The 11,498-nt window shown below is 32.5% G+C and overlaps 1 protein-coding gene across 1 annotated transcript; it reads left to right on the plus strand.

Annotated features, from left to right (window-relative positions):
* Positions 1 to 1,106: 1,106 nt before the first annotated feature.
* LOC127866124 (somatostatin receptor type 2-like) lies at positions 1,107 to 6,311 on the plus strand. The gene is made up of 3 exons (XM_052406528.1): positions 1,107 to 1,228; positions 4,345 to 4,392; positions 4,803 to 6,311. Exon 3 carries the CDS (start codon positions 4,811 to 4,813, stop codon positions 6,098 to 6,100), a length of 1,290 nt encoding a protein of 429 aa, XP_052262488.1. The 5' UTR covers positions 1,107 to 1,228; positions 4,345 to 4,392; positions 4,803 to 4,810; the 3' UTR covers positions 6,101 to 6,311.
* Positions 6,312 to 11,498: the final 5,187 nt, after the last annotated feature.

The raw sequence follows: 11,498 nt of genomic DNA on the forward strand, positions 1-11,498 counted from the left end.
TAGCGAGTTGCTTTGATATTAATTAATGACAACATCATTGTTAATAATAAATAATCAAATTATAACGAAAAGTCAACTTTTTTGAACAATAAATTGTTCACTATTAAATATATATATGACAAGGTACCCAACTCAAAATAACCCCAAAACATGGTGCATCGTTTTGAAAAGCCATAACTTCATCAATTGTGCAGAGAGAGATTTTCATGAAATGGGTTTTATTCAACGCAGAAATGAATATCCTTTCCGAAAATGTACATATCTATCTACAAATACTGGGTCAAATTTTTTTAAGAAATAACACGATACACACATGACCTACTTGTCAACGATCTGGTAATTTTCTGGTATCAACATACATTTATTAAATTTGTGAATGCTACAAAATATTTTCAAATAAAATTTAACATTATATAACATTCAATCGATGCAACATATTGGCGGTGTTTTCCAATCCAACCATACCTTACAATACCCTGCGGTTTCCTTATTAAATATATAGCATATCTACGAATTCGAACTGGCGTTTTCATTGAATATCGCATGTATCGTTTTTATATATTGTCAAAAGCTGTAGCTCGTACTTATAAAGATACATCACGCCCGTTGAATGAAACGTCCGTTATAATTTAACATAGTGATACACGGGGTAAAGGATGGTACATAGTTTTATTCATGTTCTCTAGCGCATGAGTTATGTCCACTTTGCCTATTAAATTGTAATGTAGTTTAATTATTGTGTATACGTGTTAGGTTCGGCGCGTGTCCGTGATAACTTCCGTTATGCTTGCATAATAATATTGAATGGACAAGAAGCCACTGACCTGCAATGTACAGCTAGCGAACAAGTAAAATAACTTATTTGTCATGATATTGCGGTTTCATTTTCCTTAAACAGTTTTCTGTTTATTTACAGTTTACTCAAATTAATTAAAGTTTACACTTAACTAACCTATCAACTAGAACATAATACATACTTATAAACTAGTAACATGAACTGAATTTGAGATACGTATGCACATATGTGACATTTCCATTGCTGCACTTTAGTACTTCAGTAATTCATGAGTCCGTCGCTAGTGAAATTCATTAGATGTTGAGTATTGGCTTTGTTCGTCCCTTGCTATAACACGAGCAAGTAGGCTAGTGGTTTGTAGTACTCTATCGAGTTTATTGGGGCACATATATGCATATGGACTGTTCTGAAGAGAGGGATAGCATAAACCAAGTATGAGCTTTTGAATTTTTTTTATCAAATTATTATACATCATTTGCAATTGTTGATTGAATAATGTGTTTTTTGTTTGTGTAAGTTTAAATACTTTAAATATAACATATCATCGAACATTCTTTGAAACAGTGTGTTGCCAAACAAAATTTCCGCATCTTGAATTGTTTCTTTCTTTCATTTAAAGATGGTATCTTTTCAAATAAAAAACCAGGGGATAAGCATTTCTCTCCTGACAACATTTTTGTATTTTCCTTATTGCTGTTTATTTTATTTAATGTGTCGCTCTATTGATATGTGTGCTGATATGCATCCAAACTGTTCAATAATGCTTTTGATTAATCTTGTTCGATTATATTTGAAAACAAAATGTCGTAATATGACCATATTAAACAATTGCACCGTTAAATCCACGGATACCGAATACGTATTTCTGTTATAAATCATGTACACAATCTAGATATAAACCAAAAATAATCGAAAACGAATACAAACAGCGATTTTGATTTAAAAGCATAAATAATACATTATATTCGCCTTCCTGCCTGGTACGCGATATAAAATATTTCTCAATGACATGTGTCGCATATGAGACAGCCGCTGATTTCTAAGACAAATGCGTCAAGGCAAGGACCAAATTGTATTTCACAGCCCTGCGGCGCTTAACCTAGCTCCATTATATTAATGCACAGCTCTCTCTCTCTCAAATCCGTACGATTCCTATTATGAGACTGTGCTTTCCCTATTAAACTTTGATAAATGTTTTTTTTTAAATAAATATTTTGTATTCAATTTTTTGCAGGTAGAGAATTCATATGAAATATAAAACTTTCGTAACGGTCCTTAAAGGAAATGTTTGATATAACATTTGCATGAATCATTTAGTGATGTCGACGTTTTTAAATATAAAGCGACGCAATTGACAAAATAACGATTATTGGAGAATGTCTTCGACGGTCGCAACACACACGTATATAATAACTCAGCGGGTAATGGTGAAGGCATAGTGTATCAAATTGAACACACCCACAAAATAAAGCCAATATTTATAATAATTGCTTTATTAATGTCTGTTCACTAAAACATTATACCGCGCTGGAGTGTATGTTTAAATCCACGCTTACCATGCGGAAACGAGTGTTGAAAAGTCGATACGTCATTGTTAACGATTTCATTCACAATTTATTTTACGATTTCCAAGAAATGAATTTTCATTTAAGGGGATTTGAGTTTTGTTTCCTTTACATAAAGACAGTTTGTATATATTTGATTTATATTGGTTCGAGAACAGCATTCGTACCTTGGTTTAACAACTTATTGTTTCGGATTAGAGACAGGTGCGTCTGGTCTGCAACGAAGTTTTTTTTTCAATTATATACCGTTTCCTGCTCAAATAGAATAAGCGTAGACTCGAACAGGAAAGGTTTAATTAATCAAACCTTTGTTAAAATAGCCAACCGGTAAATAAATTTGTATTTATTTAGGCCGACATATCATACTGATTGATGTTGATAAAGAGCCATATGAAACATTCGAATACTTGATGGTCATAAAAACAAGACATTATATTTACATGATATATGTTATAACGAAAATGTATACTCCCAAAACATTATACGGATTATACGGTCAGCTTATATTTGTTGTAAATTTGTTTTAGTTTTCATCCAATGTTTTATCACGACAAAAAATAAAAGACTGCAATACTTACTCGTATTCATTGTATGTGTACAATTTTTATTTAACGCTTGCATATAGTAATTAATTAAACTTACGCCTGACAAAACACATATGTGTCGGTTTACATGCGTATGATTTGCGCTGTTTTCAAAGTATTAACTGTTTTATTACGGCACACTGGTGTCATTTGCAGCGGCAATCAAATATATACGAGTAATTTGTGACAACTGCACCAATCAAACCTCTTAAAAAATAATAAGTGTAACATAAAACTGTTATTAAAATAATATTGTCAGTTATTATATGAAAGTTGTTGTTTAGTAGTTACTCTCAAACTCAGCGAATCCAATTCTGCACATCTTGTCGTAATATTATATGTTCATTCTCCATACAGTAGTGTTGTTCGTGTTGTTTTAATACATAATTTAAAAGTTAATTACAGCTCGACTATGCGTTACGTGTCAAATGACTCTATATGGAATAATATTTACGTGTGATTTATATCTTTGCAACGTCAATACGCGTGTTGAGTGCGCATGATTCATCTAGTTTTACACTACAAGCTCCGCTGAGAATTTAAATTTTTAATAACATGATTACAGAACAACTCTAACGCCAAAATGAACTCAATCTATCTCCTGATAGTACAATACAATCGTCGGTGTCCCATGTCAATAATTTGTATCTAAACCCTTAAGGTGTCGCAACTCTAGTCAAGTTAAGGTTTAATATTTTGAAATCATCATTGAACAACAGCTTTATTGTTTTTTCAAAAACAGTATTTGCGAATTCGAGGCGGCGAACTGTAAAAAATATGAGAATAAATTGCGTACGGTGTAATAGTTTAAACAGTTAGTAAAATAATCTTTATCCTGGGGCAAAATTTACAAATTTTCAAAAAAGTTTTGTTTTAACTCGGATGTCTCATCGACTTCAAAAAGTTAACGCTGTTCGGGTGGATGTATTTGTAACCGTTTAAGTAATTTGAACCGCTGCAAATGCTTGCTTCCGGTATTGGTTACTGCATAAGACTACGATGAATGTAATGGCTCAATCATGGAAATTTATTTTTAAATTGTTATTTGGAGGTTTCGGAATCAGTATATTTAATTACTAACGAAAAAACTAATCGCCTATATTTGAGTCATTTAACTGAAAGGTTAACATGGATTCAGTTGTGTAATGTTTATTCAGAAGTAGCTTTAAGTAAGGTTGATTTTTACAGACGAAATCTGTATTCATTAATTGTCCTTACAAGTTGAGTGGCGACAACATAATATATTAAAGTGAAACTAATTGCGTGTATTATTATATGTTGACACCGTCTAAGCATCACATCGAGGCGATGTTAGGTATTAACTTATTTAAAAAAATTGCAATTGTTAAACTGATGTTAACTAGATAGAACATACCATGCTATGTGGGTTTGGTTTCAGAGAATACATGAGTAGCAGCTGATGACTTGACACTTGAGCTTGAACAAGGTAAGTGATCGCTTTTGGCATAAACTTCATGTTGTGCAATGGAATGGAAGAAATAGTAGAGGGTGATTTGACATGATTCATTTATCTGTCCCATATCACATAAAATATATAGCGTCAACTCCACTTGACAATGTTTGATATCCGTTGACATGGACAATATTATTTTAAATGTCTTTTTTATTACAACTTCTAAAACATCTTTAATCTTGAATAGTTTTCTTGTGTCAGCAAGTATGGAACACATCTGTGGAATGCTAACGAGTGTGTGTGTTTCTAGCATTAAATTAGCTGTCATACTACCAGTGATTGCGGAAATAAAAAGATAGGAACACATGTGTTCGCGTTCTTATGGGCTTTCGAATGTCTTTAATTTCCGCCACTGGATTTATTCAATATTTTCTATTGTTTAGGTTAAAGCATGGAAACGACTAAAGATGTACAGAATACGACCGGCGTTTATGTGTACGAACTGCTGTGCACCGTAGATAACAGCTCGTCGCTTGAAAACGACACATCGATTGCAACAAATGTAGATTCACAGATATCTGTGTCACATATCACGATGGTCACGTCGTACATACTAATTTGCCTATGTGGATTGATTGGTAACGGTTTAGTCATCTACGTAGTGCTTCGTTTTTCAAAGATGAAGACAGTAACTAACCTCTATATTTTAAACTTGGCAATATCAGATGTGCTGTTTCTTATCAGCTTGCCTTTTCTTGTAACAACGACAATGCTTGAACACTGGATCTTTGGAAAAGCAATGTGCAAGATATTCTTCGTGTCGTTTTCTATAAACTTTTTTACGAGTGTGTTTACGCTAACTGCTATGTCTGCGGACAGATATCTTGCAGTATGCCATCCAATGAGATCGGTCAACTACCGAACAACACGCATTGCGTTTTTTGTGTGTTTAAGTATTTGGTCCATTTCATTCTGTGTAATGTTGCCAATAATCCTTTACTCCACAACTTTAGCTAACCCTAAAAAGCCAAATATGGAGCGATGTACAGTTGATTGGCCAGATAATGATACAATACGTGGACCGAAAGCTTTCACATGGTACACTTTCTTGTTGGGTTTTCTAATTCCTGTTACTTTAATATCGGTCTTTTATATGTCAGTTGTGTTACGTCTAAAAAGTGTTGGTCCTAGGAAAAAGTCAAAAGCGCGGAAAAAGTGTAACAAGAAGGTCACTCGTTTAGTGATGGCTATGATCTGTGTGTATATCATTTGTTGGTTGCCGTACTGGTGTTTTCAAATTAACTTGACATTTAAACCCGAACATTTCCAGTTGCCCGAATGGCAAATATATATGTTCAAAATCTTTACGCTTTTGTCCTTTGCAAATAGCATGCTTAATCCTATATTGTACGCATTTCTGAGTGGAGTATTTAGGAAAAGCTTCATCGAGGCCTTTAAATTTACGCGATTTCTTCAATCTTCGAAATGTCGCGATGGCGACAAAGGCGTGTTCCCGCGCTCGAATACAAAGAAAGAAAACGGCGGCGATGAAAAGTTTGAATTCACATCAATGGTAAATCAGACCGAAAACACGTGCATGCTAGTGCATAATGCTTTTCAGATGACTTCTTTTCCTGCGAACAAATCAGAAGATAGTGAAAACGAAATAATGCTGGGTACTCTTGCGGTTGTGCTTGTCGACAAAGAAATACAAACAAAGCAATCTGGACAAGACGTGTAGCAATTTGTTCTGTGTGTTGTAATGAATTGAAATGAATATTTAATACACATATACATTATTTAACTTATGTCTATTACAGTACCACAGTAAGTTGATGTGAGAAGGTTTTTTAATTACTAAGTTTACGGATCCAACGGCCCCATTTTCGCTTTTCCAAAAAAGAGAGATGATAAACAGGTTTTCTTTCATTTGAATAAAAGGTAAAAAGTAATCAGTATTGTTGTTTAATGTATCTTCATGTTTATTATCTTATACTCTTTTTCATTTCAAGTATTAAACATAGAACCTTTTGTAGTCATCAACCAACAGGCAACATCTGAGCAGTTACAATTACTAATTATTTATGATGTAATAAATATTAAACACACACATGCAAATACATATTAGTAACAAAAGCAACCATACGATATTTTATCTTAAAGGGATCTTTTCACGGTCTGGTAAATTGACAAAATTGAAAAAAGTTGTTTCAGATTCGCAAATTTTCGTTTTAGTTATGATATTTGTGAGGAAACAGTATTACTGAACATTTACCATAGTCCAATATAGCCATTATATGTATCTTTTGACGATTTGAAAACCTAAAAATTATAAAGCATTGTAACGCGAAACGATTGAATAATTTGGAGAGTTCTGTTGTTGTCGTTTAAATTTACGAAACAACGAAGATTGCTTATATAAGGTATAAAATACTTGAACTGTGTATACCCGGCGGAATAGCCGAGAGGGCCAATGCGTTTTGACTTTAGACTAACTACAGGACTCCGGGGGTCACTGGTTCGAGCCCTGGTACCGGCTACTTTTTTTTCCTTTTTTTTAAATTTTATTCTCGATTTTTTACTGGAGCTTTTAAGATCCAATGTTTACATTTATCAATATAAAGAATTTAATGACAAAATATGCCAAAATCTGTGAAAAGGCTACTTTAAACACAAGCGCAGACGTTCACAACTATGAGACACATTCCAATATCTCCAGCGATGACTGAATGCATACTATGTAAAAATAAAACAAGACATTGTAAATGAAACAATCACAATGGGCGGTAAAATGGGTAACGTGTGCATTTGTTAGAATGCCCGGATCTCGAATGAGTTGAAAACGTTTCAAAATGATAAACGACCTTACTGTCTACATTGCTGTTCCGTCAATTTTCAATGTCATTCAACTAGCATTTATGTTAACTAAATAACACCATTTTATGTTTGTGAGCTTAATAAAAACAATAATTTGAGTATATATTAATAGCATACTAGTTTAACAACCGATTATAGTCAAAACTATAAACTATTTATATAAACGAACAAAATATTGTGTACAAATTGCAAATAATTTATTATTATGAAAAAATTTATTTGTGGAAATTGTTATTAATTATAAGTCGACCAATTTGTGTTGAAGAGAAGCGTCTTCATCTTTAGGGTTATACAAAGGATGGCATTATCTGAATAATTTATATACGGAGCACCTAATGCGAATTGCATTGAAATCAATCGGAAAACATTTTATGGTAGGTAGCTTAACATTATCTCATTATTTGCCTTTAATTCCTTGCTTGACAGAGTAAATATAGTTGTGTTTTAACAAGAAATATATCAAAAAAGTATAACATAACATTTGTGGGACTTTTTTGTCTTATGCAATTTATCTTAAATCGAGGAAGCTACCCCCCTAAATGAGTTTATAAACAAATCTTTATCCCGACCGACATTTTGCGACTTTGAACATGGTGAAGCAATTCCTGTAATATTATGCAAAATCGCAAAATCACAATGGTCATTTAAAAAAAAAGATTAAATGTTCCAAACACCTAAACTACCAACAGGAGGCGTTAAAAGAAGAGTCAAAGAAGCCCCCTCATATACATTTTAAAAGTTTTTGCTTGTTCCTATATACTCATAAAATAAAAATGAAAACATCAACGTGATCCCAATGAGTTTGCAGATCAATATCAAGTGTTTCATTGTCAACGTGCTCTAGTAGGGCTTGTCTCAATCCTTTGACAATGCTCTTGTTTCGCAAAACACACAGGTTTTGTGTTGTTTTTTTAAAGATTCGCAAGGGTAGTTTATCAAAGTATGACTTATTCGATTGTTATTATCAACGGGTTGAATCTAACTATTTGTAATAATGTATTATCATTTATATTCAAAAATCTCACAGCATGTCTTTGCCGTAAGATAAGGTTGGTTTACAGGGAGAAATAGTATATTCTCTTAGATGACTGAGACTCATAATTTGAATAAACCTGTGTCTCTTCGAAAAAAGGAAAATAAATAGACATGTTTATATTTTGTTATTTTTTTTGGTAAATATCATAAGATAAACATTTACTTTGTAATGTTAGTTTATACCAACATTCCGTTAACCAACTTAAAAAATTTCCTATTAAAATAAGATATATTTTACAGATTAATTTGATACTTGTTTTACACATCATTTATTTGAGGGTTTTTTATAAAGTGAATATTCGGTTGTTTCGATTACTACTTATTATCAAAGTACATGTGCATTTTGCGCGAAATTTAATTTCGCGATTGCTTATATTTTTAAATGGCGATGTTTGAGATTAAATTAAAATAATTTGAATTTATTAAAATTATATAAGATATGTACGCATCACAATGTTCAGAGAGTGAAAGGATTCAATCATAATAAATTATATTTTCACTCATTTTTGAGTGAACGACAAGGTTATCTTTCACTCGAATTGCGAACTTATAAACCGCATAACATGAACTACAATAGCCTGTCTCTGCCAAGAAATATAGAGCGATCATTTTATTGGGTGAAATGTATTCGAGTTAATTAACGAGTTGATCACTGCCTTTTGTTACTCGTGGTATGACTTGTGAACTTTACCTTCCAAAAAGAAACATTTATTATTACAATATTAATGAATATTAATTGTTCGTCGCTTTATTGTGTTCATTGTTTAAACTATAAAAAGTATTAATAATATAAAGGGGACCCAAACTTCAATAATGGAATAATCTCAATACATTTTAAACAGACATTACGCGTGGAATTCTAGTAAATAATTAACGTACAATTAAGACTACGTGGTACGGGAATATCTTCCGTGAGTCTCGCTTCTATTGCCATAAAATCAATCACCTAACCTTAAATGTGCCTTTTCACGTTTTATTAAATTGACAAAATTAAAAAAGATGTTTCAGAATCGCAAATATTCGTTGTAGTTATGATCTTTGTGAGGAAACAGTAATACTTAACATTTACTATGCTCTAAAATATCCATTATATGAATCTTTTGACGATTTACAAACTTGAAAATTATAAAACGTTGCAACGCAAAACGATTGAAGAATTTGGAGAGTTCTGTTGTTGCTGTTGTTGTTGTTATATTTTGTGATACTACGAGGATTGCTTTCTATAAAGTATAAAATACATCTCTAATTGCGTGAGCACGAAAGGGCGAGTGGTCAGAGTGATAGATTTTTACTCCAGGGCTCCAGGGGTCAGTGAATCAAGTCCATTTGGGGGTTACTTTTTTTCTTTCTTTACTTTTATTCTTGATTTTTTTAGTGGAGCTTTTCTGATCCAATATTTACATTTTTCAATGTAAAGCATTTAATGAAAAACTTCAATACATGACAAAATCTGTGAAAAGGCCCCTTTGAGGAGACGAAGATACTTTACAGTTATATTGAACAATTGAACCATAGCGGCAGTGGTCAGACATTAATCGCGGTATGTCAAACCATTTTCTCTGAATTATGCACATAAGTATCTTATGGTTACCATCTATTCTAAAATGAGTAATCGCATTTCCTTTTTGACTTTCATCACTTTGAGATTTATAACTACAAAGTATTTTTCTTTAAAACACACTTAGGTCGACAGCAATATGAGTATTTCAACAGGAAAGGAACAGAGTATGGAAACATAAACTGTAAGTATTTTGGACTTGGTCTACATGATAATAAGAGTACAGTGGTCCACACTCTCTTGACGACACAGTGCACAAATGTCAGTGGTGCACAAATAAATTATATGCTTTTGTATACAATGCTTTTTCTATATGGTAAATTAAAACGAATTCGATCATACGGGTTTTCTTGGCGAGAATAGACCTAATTAAATTAGGAAAATCTATAAACTTGTGATTGATGTTGTCATGCTTATTAAGTGTAAGTGCGAAATGATATTTATGGAAACAATACTGATGCCGATTAAAATGTTGATGATGATGGTATTGGTGGTGATGATAATGATGATGATGATGATGATGATGATGTCTTCTTCCAAGGCTCGCGTTGTGAAAAGCTTTTGCAAAGTCTTAGCACATTGACGAATCTTTAATTTTCCACAAGTTAAGTGGGAGAGTAGATTTGAATTAGTCGAAGCTCTAAAATAGCTTCTGATAATTGACGTTCATGTATTTAGCGTCGGTTTGTATCACACACACAAACAGCGATACTATTAAGATGAAATAACGACATAGTTATTTTGAATGATCTCTCGTAAAACAAAGGTCATTTGCGCGGCGGTATACATTTCGAAAAATATCATGATTCAATAAGCCAACGCGTGGACTATTAAAAAACCTACGAAAAGATATAATTTAAACATAAGTTCTTACATCAAAGTAACTTTAACATTGTACTGCTTTAAATATGCTCTTCAAATAACATGTAGTTAATTGCATATTGAAAGATAATAGTGATAACGCCTATTTTGCTAGTACAATTTGAACAATTTTTAATTTATTATAATTACCAAGTGTTGTTTTCGTAATCTAATTCGTTTCCAAATAAAAACTTTCGATTGATTTGAGTTACAATTATATTATATTGGGTCAAGGGTCTGCTCAAGAAACAGCTGAATCGCGTCATCTTCTAATTGGCATGAACTTCACGCGATTTGAATAATCATTTAGACGTTATCGGAATTTGGCAGTCAGTGGCAATCTTGTGGGAATAAGCTTGCACGATTTGCCTTTACAGTGGTCTATATATCAATATCGCTTGGTTGTAGTAACATGATAACCTAGTTTTGTAATCAGAGACATACTCTTACTTTCGATAATCGTCCTATGTACAATTGTTAATTAAAAAAAAAATAAACGCAGTTTCGCCCTTTCTATTCTAACTCGTGTTGTCTAAAGATTGAATATCACATGTTTATTTAACAAGTTTAACTACAAACAAATGATTTGGTAATTTTAACAAGGCAACTTGTTTTAATTAATTGTTAACAACATTGTTTGAAATAATATTATCAATTCATTTTGGAATTTCTTATATTCATTAATCCGTCAGTAGTGTTCGTCTCCACACTTGCTAATTGTTGCTTGGCCGACCGTTAATGTATTCATTCAATGACACGTCAGAAAGTGACGTGACAAAATCATTCACGCTCAACCCTTTTAGCGGAT

Source organism: Dreissena polymorpha, chromosome 2, assembly GCF_020536995.1.
Source record: "Dreissena polymorpha isolate Duluth1 chromosome 2, UMN_Dpol_1.0, whole genome shotgun sequence".
In the NCBI taxonomy this organism is placed as follows: Eukaryota; Metazoa; Mollusca; class Bivalvia; order Myida; family Dreissenidae; genus Dreissena; species Dreissena polymorpha.